The sequence below is a fragment of the Otolemur garnettii genome, unplaced genomic scaffold (assembly GCF_000181295.1).
Source record: "Otolemur garnettii isolate 467f Iridium unplaced genomic scaffold, OtoGar3 scaffold00014, whole genome shotgun sequence".
NCBI classification, from domain to species: Eukaryota; Metazoa; Chordata; class Mammalia; order Primates; family Galagidae; genus Otolemur; species Otolemur garnettii.
Window position 1 is genome coordinate 30535239 of NW_003852409.1, and position 10207 is coordinate 30545445.

The 10207-nt window shown below is 53.2% G+C and overlaps 1 protein-coding gene across 2 annotated transcripts in view; it reads left to right on the forward strand.

Moving 5' to 3' along the window:
* FPGS (folylpolyglutamate synthase) overlaps positions 1-10043 on the forward strand; it is a 19420-nt gene extending 9377 nt beyond the window's left edge. The window contains exons 1-15 of one of the 2 annotated variants that reach the window (XM_003785327.3): positions 522-732; positions 2212-2340; positions 2427-2480; positions 2565-2629; positions 4090-4204; positions 4334-4411; positions 4515-4576; positions 4669-4771; positions 5038-5115; positions 5372-5519; positions 5603-5692; positions 6484-6634; positions 6766-6841; positions 7609-7675; positions 9150-10043. In XM_003785327.3, the coding sequence (XP_003785375.1) occupies positions 595-732; positions 2212-2340; positions 2427-2480; positions 2565-2629; positions 4090-4204; positions 4334-4411; positions 4515-4576; positions 4669-4771; positions 5038-5115; positions 5372-5519; positions 5603-5692; positions 6484-6634; positions 6766-6841; positions 7609-7675; positions 9150-9559 (1764 nt within the window). In that variant the 5' untranslated portion in view covers positions 522-594 and the 3' untranslated portion in view covers positions 9560-10043. Of the gene's footprint in view, positions 1-521; positions 733-2211; positions 2341-2426; positions 2481-2564; positions 2630-4089; positions 4205-4333; positions 4412-4514; positions 4577-4668; positions 4772-5037; positions 5116-5371; positions 5520-5602; positions 5693-6483; positions 6635-6765; positions 6842-7608; positions 7676-9149 lie in introns of those variants that run through there. The other variant, XM_012802395.2, reaches the window with a different exon arrangement.
* The last annotated feature ends 164 nt before the right edge of the window (positions 10044-10207 follow it).

Sequence of the window (10207 nt, forward strand, 5' to 3'; positions counted from 1 at the left end):
CTTTTTTTTTTTTTTTTTGAGACGGAGACTCAGTCACCCTGGGTAGAGTGCCCTGGCGTCAGAACTCACAGGAACCTCAAACTCTTGGGCTCAAGCGGTCCTATTGCCTCAGCCTCCAGAGTAGCTGGGACTACAGGTGAGCCCCACCACATCCAGCCAGTTTTTCTATTTTTAGTAGAGATGGAGTCTCACTCTTGCTCAGGCTGGTCTTGAACTCCTGAGCTCAAGGAACCCACCCACTCGGCCTCCCAGAGTACTAGAATTACAGGTTGAGCCACAGCACCCAGCCAGAGACTAGCTATTTTGGGATGTGCGGACAGATCCTTGTGAGGATAAGAATAAGTGTCCAAGGGAGAGGCCTGCCCCGGGAGCTTGCCCCTCACAAACGTGGGCCGCCAGGATGCCCCTCACAAGGATGGCGCCGGCGGGAGGCGTGGTATTCTTATTGGTGCAGGAGAGAGCTTTGGGTGACGCTGATTGGCGTAGAGCGGGGGGGCGCGCCGGGGAGGGGCAGGCGAACCGGGGCGGGGCGGGGCGCGTTGGGGCGGAGTATCTCCCGCCCTGGCCTAGCGCGCTGCTTTCCGCTACGGGACTATGTCGCAGGCGGGGAGCCACCTGCGTGCGGCTCTGTCCCTGGCAGCGGTTTCTGCGCGCGGTGTAAAGACCCGTGGCTCAGTGAGCCGGCGGTTGAGCGCGTGGCCGGTGCCGCAGGAGCCTAGCATGGAGTATCAGGTAACCCGCGGGCGGGTGGGAGGTCGTGCGATGACACGTGGGCCGGGCCTAAACAGTACAGCATCCGGGATCCGCCAGCTGAGAGGGTACCAGGAGCTCAGGACTCGGGGATTCAGGGGGCGGGAACATCCTGGAGTCTGAGGGTGGGAATAGGGACCAGGAAGTTGGACCCAGGCTGCCGGATCTTGTAATTCTGAGGCTTCTGTGTCTTGCATTAAAGAGGGATGGTGCAGTGGTCCAGAGGTTCAGTTCGTGTTCTGGAAGTTCAGTGACCCTGGAGTACGAACAATCAGGGATGGAGGAGAGGGAAGGGATTAGGGAATTCAGACTTGAAAGATCTGTAACTGTGGACCTAGGCCGTTAGAGTCGCCAGGATTTCAGAAGATTGGGCATCTAGGTGCCTGGATGTTGAGCAGGAATCAAGGAAGGTCCCCAGCATCTGGAAAATAGAAAATTTCTGTGGGCGTTGTGCCAGGGGCCAGTTGCCAGAGGCCTAAACCTGCTGCCAGCCAGACTGGTGACACCGGTTTGATGGGGGTGGAACCTTCCATCGACCATGAGGCCCTGAGGACAAGAGACACAAAATCTCAGGCCTGAAGGGTAATCAGCAGCACCCTAACTCAGCCCCAGTATAGATTCTCTGGAGGTTGTACCTGCCTTTCTTGCTGGCTGAGTTACCTTCCTTCCTACATGCTTTCTCTTCCCTCACCTATTTGCTTCAAGCAGCAATTCTCTGGGTCAGAATGTGGAATTCCAGAGACCTTAGGGTTGGGTGTGGAAGCCTGAAGGAATTCGGGCATTTTTTTTTCTTTGTTTCTTTTTTCTTTTTTTTAGATGGTCCTCTTTGCCCTGGGTAGAGTGTAGTGGCATCATCATAGCTCACTGTAGTCTCAAACTCCTGGGCTCATGTGATCCTCCTGCCTCAGCCTCTTAAGTAGCTGAGACTACAGGTGCACAACACTTGGCTAATTTTTCTATTTTTAGTAGAGATGGTGGTCTCATTGTTGCCCAGGCTGGTCTCAAACTCCTGACCCCAAGCAATCTTCCCTCCTTGTCCTGTGAGAGTGCTAAATTGCAGGCTTGAGCCACCTTGGCTTTAGGAATTCTGGAATTCTACTACCCCAGCCTTCTGTTCTGGGGTGGGTCTCAGTACAGTGGCGGACCCCATTGGAGAAAGTGAGAGCAAAGGTCCTAGGGGTGAAGCCTGGGGAACCAGAGCAGGAAACAAGGCTAGCTCCGTTAGGCATGCCTCTTTCTCTGCTTGGCACACCCTGGGTGGAGCTGAATTGCTTCAGGCTCCCATCTTTGCCAGAGCTGGAAGAATGCCACTTCTCCTTTCTTGTTTCTTAATTTATAGGCTGGGCCAATGGGGCTGGCACAGCAAGCCTGGTATCAGCCCTGTTTCCCTGGCTTGGCCACTGGTATGCTATCTCTGTCCCTGTGGATCCTAACTTGCTATTTGGGGACTGTGGTTTCCAGGATGCTGTGCGCATGCTCAATACCCTGCAGACCAACGCTGGCTACCTGGAGCAGGTGAAGCGCCAGCGGGGCGACCCCCAGACACAGCTTGAAGCCATGGAGCAGTATCTGGCACGGAGTGGGTTGCAGGTAGTATATGGAGGGCCTGCGATCCCTCGCCATCCCATCTGTCTGTGAATCTTAGCTGAGATGAGGACCTTGTCTGTCTGTCCCAGGTGGAGGACTTGGACCAGCTGAACATCATCCATGTCACTGGGACTAAGGGGAAGGTGAGGGGCAGGACCCAGGTGTACGGGATCCATTTTAGTGGGCTGATGGGTGGGGCTTGCCCAGACAATACCTTTTCTTTCAAGGGCTCCACCTGTGCCTTCACTGAATGCATCCTCCGAAGCTATGGCTTGAAGACGGGATTCTTTAGGTACTGAGTGATGTGGTATCCCTGTCCCTATGGACCCTGGGGAGCTATGGAACCAGCCATTGCTGACTCCTAGGAGGTCAGCTTCATGTCCCTCTGGGCAGCATTTATTCATTCAGTAAACATTCAATTAGCACTTACTATATTGGCCTAAATTTACAGCAATTCTTGATTTTCATAAGGAAAACAATTGTGGGGGGGCAGCAACTCAGCAACTTGAATATATAAAGTATTTACATAGCTGGAATAGTCAGATGTCTTTTTAATAACTTAAATTCCGCATATAATTTAAACAGCACATAGAAATATTTATCAATTAAGATGTTTTTACAGTAAAGAGCAGAAAACTGGCTTATAACAGTTTAAATGATAGGGGCATTTGGGACATCCATGGCAAGGCTTCCGAGGTAGGCTGCCATCACCACCCTCTTCCACTCCATCAGCTTCAGCTGCAGCTTGGCCCTGGAGGCACTGCTCTCTCTTGGCCCCAGTCAAACATCTAGACTCACACAAGAGGACGGCAAAGCAGGACCTGGGTCACTTCTCCCTGTGCCTCTCCTAAGCCAGGCACCAGTGAAGAATGGAATTAATCTGATGGTTACTTTCTTAGGATTTGTCCCTTGAGGGTGAGGCATTTAAGCCTTTTGCCTCTTTTTATTTTACCAGTTCCATCAGGCCACCTCTGTAAGCGTGTGGATGTCCCAAACACCCCTATCATTTAAACCAGCTGACTAAGGTCATTCAGGCTGATATATTTTCCTTAAACAGTTCTTTGTTCAAAATAAAGAAATAGAAGGATTCATAATCCCATGGGGTCTTTCCAGATTCAAACATGAGACACTAATTTGTCTTCTAAAATAACTCTTTGAGTAAAAGCTATAGCTTCGACTCACCCACACAACCATGTTGCTCAGTCTGGGGACACAGCTTGGTGCAAGCCTTGTGCCTGAGGGTTAAACAGTGGACAACAGGGTAGGCAGGTGTTAGCAGAGTGACTGACTAGGGGAGGGACAGGGAGAGCCTGGGACTGCTGGAGCCCAGAGAACCTGAAAGACCTTTATCTTCTTTGCAGGAGGGGCTGTCTTAGTTGAGACTTGTGCAGTGAGCAGGGTGAGCAGTGAAGAGAGAGGAGAAGAGCAAGTTCAAAGGCCTGGAATGAGAAGGGATGGGAGCTGGAGGGGCAACAAATAGTCTGGGGTATCTGGGACACGAGGAATGAGCTAAGGGACACAGGAGAGGTGAGGCACAAAGCCCCGTGGCATCAACCTCTGTAGGGCCCAGGAGGCCAAGGTGAGGAGCTGGCATTCTCTCGAAGGCATTGGGGAGCAACAGAAGGTTTCCAGTAGGAGAGTGATATGATCAGACGATCAGACTTGTGTTTCCAAAAGACAAACCTCCCCACAGGGCAGGGGTAGGTGAGGGGCATGGGAAGGGAGTCCTGATGACCCCAGGTCTCCCGGCAGCTCTCCCCACCTGGTGCAGGTGCGTGAGCGGATCCGCATCAACGGGCAGCCCATCAGTCCCGAGCTCTTCACCAAGTACTTCTGGCGTCTCTACCACCAGCTGGAGGAGACCAAGGTGCGCTGTGTGGGAGGGCTGCAGGTGGAGAGGGTAAGGGGTGCAGCACATTCCAGGACCCCCTCTCCCCAGAGCAGCGGCAGTAGGGGTTGCAGGGACTTGGGGCTCTGACACACTCCTGTGCCACAGGACGGCAGCTGTGTCTCCATGCCCCCCTACTTCCGCTTCCTCACACTCATGGCCTTCCACGTCTTCCTCCAAGAAAAGGTACATGCCTACGCCCCAGATCCCTGTATCTGAGGCCTTGGGGCTGAGGGGCTCCCTGCTCCCTGTGGTGTCTGCCACTCTAATGCCCTCTGGTCTTTGGCAGGTAGACCTGGCAGTGGTGGAAGTGGGCATTGGTGGGGCTTATGACTGCACCAACATCATCAGGTGAGGGCAGCTTGAGGAGGGGTGGTATCCGGGAGCCCAGGCCTGCCTGGTGGCTCAGGGTAGGGCCCTCATGGCTTTTCCGTCATCTGCAGGAAGCCTGTGGTGTGTGGAGTCTCCTCTCTTGGCATCGACCACACCAGCCTTCTGGGGGACACAATGGAGAAGATTGCATGGCAGAAAGGGGGAATCTTTAAGGTGTCCAGGCAGGCTCGGGGAGGGGAAGTACATGGAAGGTGTGGGCCTGAGTAGGCCCAGGGAAGCAGGGTTGGGGCAGATCACTTTGTGTCCTGATTCCAGATGAGGTTCTGGGTGCCAGTGGGCTCTGGGTTCCTAACTAGCTCTGCTGTGTGCAACTGGAGATAATTGAACCTCCTCTCCAGCCTCAAGCTCCCCAGTAGAACACGAGGGACAAGAGGCTAAGGGGATACTAGACAGCCCCTGTCTCTCCCTATTCCCTGCAGCAAGGTGTCCCCGCTTTTACTGTACTCCAGCCTGAAGGTCCCCTGGCAGTGCTGAGGGATCGAGCCCAGCAGATCTCAGTGAGTCTGGTTGGAATGGGCAGGGCAGTCTAGGTGGATGGCTGGGGATGTCTGTCTGGACTGGGGAGGTCCTTTCTTTTGGGCCTCAATCTGTGCTGTGTTGTGTAGCTGGAACACGTCTCAGTTATGGGAACAGGGCTTGGTGGCTTCTGGTTAGTAGGGGGAGATGGGAGGGCTTATGGGATCAGAGAAGGCCTCTTCTGGCCCTAGTGGTGGCAGTAGCTCTGCTGACCAGATGCTGCCTATCTCTCCACAGTGTCCTCTCTACCTGTGCCCACCTTTGGAAGCCCTGGAGGAAGGGGGACCACCGCTTACGCTGGGCCTGGAGGGAGAGCACCAGCGGACCAATGCTGCCTTGGCCTTGCAGCTGGCCCACTGTTGGCTGCAGCAGCAGGACCACCAGCGTGAGTGGGCAGTTGGGTGGGTAGGTGCATGTAGAGCCTGCCTCAGAAGGTCCTGAGCACACTTGTTCTCACGCACCCCACAGGCACTGGGGATCTGAAGGTGTCCAGGCCCAGCCTCCCGTGGCAGCTGCCCCTGGCACCGACATTCCAGCTCACATCCCACATGCGGCTCGGTGAGTTGGACTTTCCTGCCCAGCTAGGACCACTGCTTGGATTTGTGTCCATTCAGATACTTCCTTTGGTTTCCTGTTTGGAAGGTGAGGCAATCTGAGGTGGTGCCTAAGAGAAAGGTATTCTAAAGTCAGTAAACGTCCCTGACCTTGAGTTCACAAATTCTTTGTGAGCTTCAGTTTCCTCATTTGTCAAATGGGATGATCATAGGACCCACTGCTGTGGGCTGTTGTGGGCTGTTGTGGGGATCCAGTAAGATGACATTGCTAAGGCACCAAGTCCAGAGCCTGGTGATATGGGATAGTGTCCAGCTAGTGGTAGCTGCTATCACTGTCATCTTTGTCATCAGATCATGAAGTTGTTAAGGATGGTAATACAGTCATCTGCTTCTTGCCTCCCCCAAAGCTTTTAGCATACACTGGGTGCTCATGCTGTTGATGGCATACCCACTGTATTCCAGGTCCAGTGTCAGGGGCTAGTGACACAGTCCTGAAGCCAGACAGACCTCAGATCACATCCTGGCCCCAGAACTTACTTGCTCTGTGAGCTAAGGGATCTCTGGCTGTTAAGTGGGAATAATCTATGATAGCAGCCCCCTCTTAGGGGTGCCTGTTAGAGTCTATGGGATGAGGCAGCCAAGAGCCAGCCTAGTGCCTGGTGCTAGTAAGAGGCTTTGGGGCCTCAGAAGGCACTTTGGGGAGAGTCAGCTGGGTGTGCAGACCAGGACTTGGGTGGGAGAGCAGCCAGGAGGGCTTCCTGGAGGATTGCCTTGCATCCTTTCCCAACCGCCCAGGGCTTCGGAACACGGAGTGGCTGGGCCGGACTCAGGTGCTGCGACGCGGGCCCGTTACCTGGTACCTGGATGGTGCGCACACCTCCAGCAGCATTCAGGCCTGTGTGCGCTGGTTCCGCCAGGCGCTGCAGGGCGGCGAGAGGCAGAGCTGGTGAGTGAGTAGGACTGGGCTGGGGGCAGGTCCAGTAGAGGTGGGTTGGGCCTGGGGACAGGGGTGGGTTTTGGGAGAAGGGTTGGAGCCAGAGGCACTACCATCTGACCCCCTCCCTGCCCCTGGCACAGTGGGCCAGAAGTGCGTGTCTTGCTTTTCAACTCCACTGGGGACCGGGACTCCGCAGCCCTGCTGAAGCTGCTACAGGTAAGGGGCCAACTTGGAGGTGGGTGGCAGACAGCCCAGCAGCCCTGGTTCTGGCTGTGTGACTCCCCTTGGGGGGCCTCAGTTTCCTCAAGTGTGAAATAGTGCTAATCCCCTCTCCCTTGAATTGTCCTGAAGATTAGATGTGAAAGCACTGGACACTCAGGAGTGTCTACTTATAGGTCATTATCTCCATCCTCCTGCCTAGGTAGACCACATAGTGGTTAAAGGTGAACACATCAGATTCTCTGTCATGCTCCTTAGCCTCTAAAAGCAGGATGAAAGATAGCATTTCCCTGAGCCTTGGTTTGCCTCTCAGTAAAATAGGGTACCTGCTTTTCAAGTTAGATTTAAGAATTCACCGGGCTATAAAGCATGTAGAGAGCCTTCTCTGCTTGGGGAAACGTGCTAAAGCGCCTCCTAGGAGTCATGTCCCATTTCACAGACCAGGAGGCTGAGGCTGTTGGTATCTAAAACCTCTCCCATTCGTGTCAGGTCTTTTCCACAGCCTGGATTTGGGGCTGGCTCACTAGCTAGGTGACCTTAAGCAAGTGCCCCCCAGCCTCTTTTGCCCCATCTGTCCACGTACATTAGCCTTTGCCCCTGCTCCCCAGGCCACACGGCAGGCAGGGTATGTTGGGCAGATGCAGGGGGACTGAAGTGCTATGGCTGAGTTTATGTGGCATCCCTCTAGATCATAGTGGGGCCATGTGGAAGTCAGGGGGCATTCTCTCAGGTGTCTGACACAGTCTTTCTCATTGACCTTCTAGCCCTGCCAGTTTGACTATGCTGTCTTCTGCCCCAACCTGACAGAGGTATCATCCCCAGGCAGTGCAGGTGAGAGGTGACAGGCATGGTTATTGGGTGTGGACAGGGGGCAGAGGGTCCTGAGGTGGACTGCTCTGTTGGTGACAGTGGGCACTTTTGAACTGGAAGTCTGGAGTAGGAGATAGATTTGATTGTATGATTAAACTCTGGTGTATTTTGAATTTTGTACTATGTAGTTGCAATACTAAAAAAAGAGTTACCAAGGAGAACATTTTTCAAAATGCAGGTTACATAGCCCAGTGATGATTATTGAAATCAGTTTAGTTGATCTCAACCAGCATTTTTTTTTTTTTTTTTTGCTGTTTTTGGCCGGGGTTTGAACCCACCACCTCTGGCATATGGGGCTGGTGCCCTACTCCTTTGAGTCACAGGTGCCGCCCTCAACCAGCATTTTTAATTTCATTTTATTTATTTATTTTGTGACAGAGTCTCACTCTGTCTCCTGTGTAGAGTGCTGTGGCATTATCATAGCTCACAGCAACCTCAAACTCTTGAGCTTGAGCAGTCCTCTTGCCTCAGTCTCCCGAGTAGCTGGTAATACAGGTGCCCATCACAACACCTGGTATTTTTTAGAGATGGGGTCTCACTCTTGCTCAGGCTGGTTTCAAACTACTGAGCTCAGGCAGTCCACCCACCTTGGCCTCTTGTAGTGCTAGAATTATAAGTGTGAGCCACTGCGCCTGGCCAGCATTTTTTATTTTAAATGATAGCATAGAAGATAGTTATGCATTGCATGAAATAAGTGTAGGTACGGCTTTGTGAAGACTCTTCTGCTCCAGGAACATACAAGGGCTGTCCAGAAGGTATCCAGCCATATAATATGGAAAAAATAGATACACATGGTTGGATGCTTTCCGGATATCCCTTGTATATATGCATATGAGTGCTGAGTCACAATATAAAATGTATTTTTACCGTGCATCATGTTTTTTAAAAGTTTAGAATAGTGTAAAATAATACAGCTCTCTAGGCCTGATATCAGATTGGGGAGAGTTCTGGAATCTGCATTTTTAGCTGACTTCCCAAGAAAAACTTATACCTACCTGGTGGTGGGCCTCCACTGTATGTCCACTTAACAGATAAAGACAGTGAGGCCAGGGTGGGGAAATGGTGCTTAGAGGGCAAGTGCTTTGGGGCTAGACTGCCTGGTTGTGCCTCTCATGACTCTGGGCAAGTCACTGAACCTGTCTGAACCTGTTTCTTTCTTTCTTTCTTTTTTTATTTTTTTTGCAGTTTTTAGCCAGGGCCAGGTTTGAATCCGCCACCTCTGGTATATGGGGCTGGCGCCCTACTTCTTTGAGCCACAGGTGCCACCCGAGCCTGTTTCTTCATAGTGCCCCCTGTAAGAGTCACTAGCAGAGTCCACTGACATGTGTTTAAGGGTCTGGCACTAAGCAGGTGTTCACGGTGCACCTGCCCCCAATCTTATCTCTGTCCCTCATTCTCTGTCCCCTTCATTGACATGGGACTCTGTGCCCAACAGACCAGCAGAATTTCACAGTGACACTGGACCAGGTGATACTTCGCTGCCTAGAACACCAGCAACACTGGAACCACCTGGATGAGGAGCAGGCCAGTCCGGACCTCTGGAGCACCCCGGCCTTGGAGCCTGGTGGGCCTGCACCTCTGCTGCTGGCGCCTCACCCACCCCACAGCTGCAGCAGCAGCTCCCTTGTCTTCAGCTGCATCTCCCACGCCTTGCAGTGGATCAGCCAAGGCCGGGACCCTGTCTTTCAACCCCCTAGCTCCCCAAGGGGCCTCCTTGCCCACCCTGTGGCAGGTAGTGGGGCCAGTGTACTCCGCGAAGCTGCTGCTATCCACGTGCTGGTCACCGGCAGCCTGCACCTTGTAGGTGGTGTCCTGAAGCTGCTGGAACCCTCCCTGTCCCAGTAGCCAACATGAGAGGTTGGAGGTGGGAGCCTCCTGCACCTGCCCTGCGTGCTCTCCATGAACTCAAATCCTAGGTGCCTTTTGTTTTCTGCTTTACTGATTCTGTCTTGACTGGCCCAGGGTCCCAGGCTCTGGGTGGCAGAATAGAGGGCTGGGAGAGGATTTCCTCTGTCTTTGAGGCTCTGTGCCTTGGCTTCTCCCTCCTGCCTGAGACAGCCGAGAGGTTCCCAGGTCTCTCAATGTAGAGTAGGTCTGACCACTGGCCCGGGGCCCCCACCCTGCCTGCCTCCTGGCTCAGGCCCAGGTTGCTGTGTGAGCCGCCTGGCCAGGCCCAGTGTCCTGCTAGGTGCTGGGCAATAGATTCCTCCTCCCACTGCCTTCTGAGAAAGGTAAGGGCCCCTGCCTGGGGCCCCCTGGGGACAGAGGGTGGCTGGAGTAGATTAAAGCTATTAATTCTTTTTAAAGAAATGGCAAAACCTTTGACTGACTCTTGACCTCTAGCTCCTTCAGTAAACAGCAGGGGGTAGGGCTACAGCTGGTAAACTAGATTGTGTAGAGGGAACCTGGAGTGTGACAGGTCCCTTCCTCCCTAGAGCCTTAAGTGTCCTGTCTGGGTCAGGAAAAAAACCAGACTGATGTCCTCTAATAACA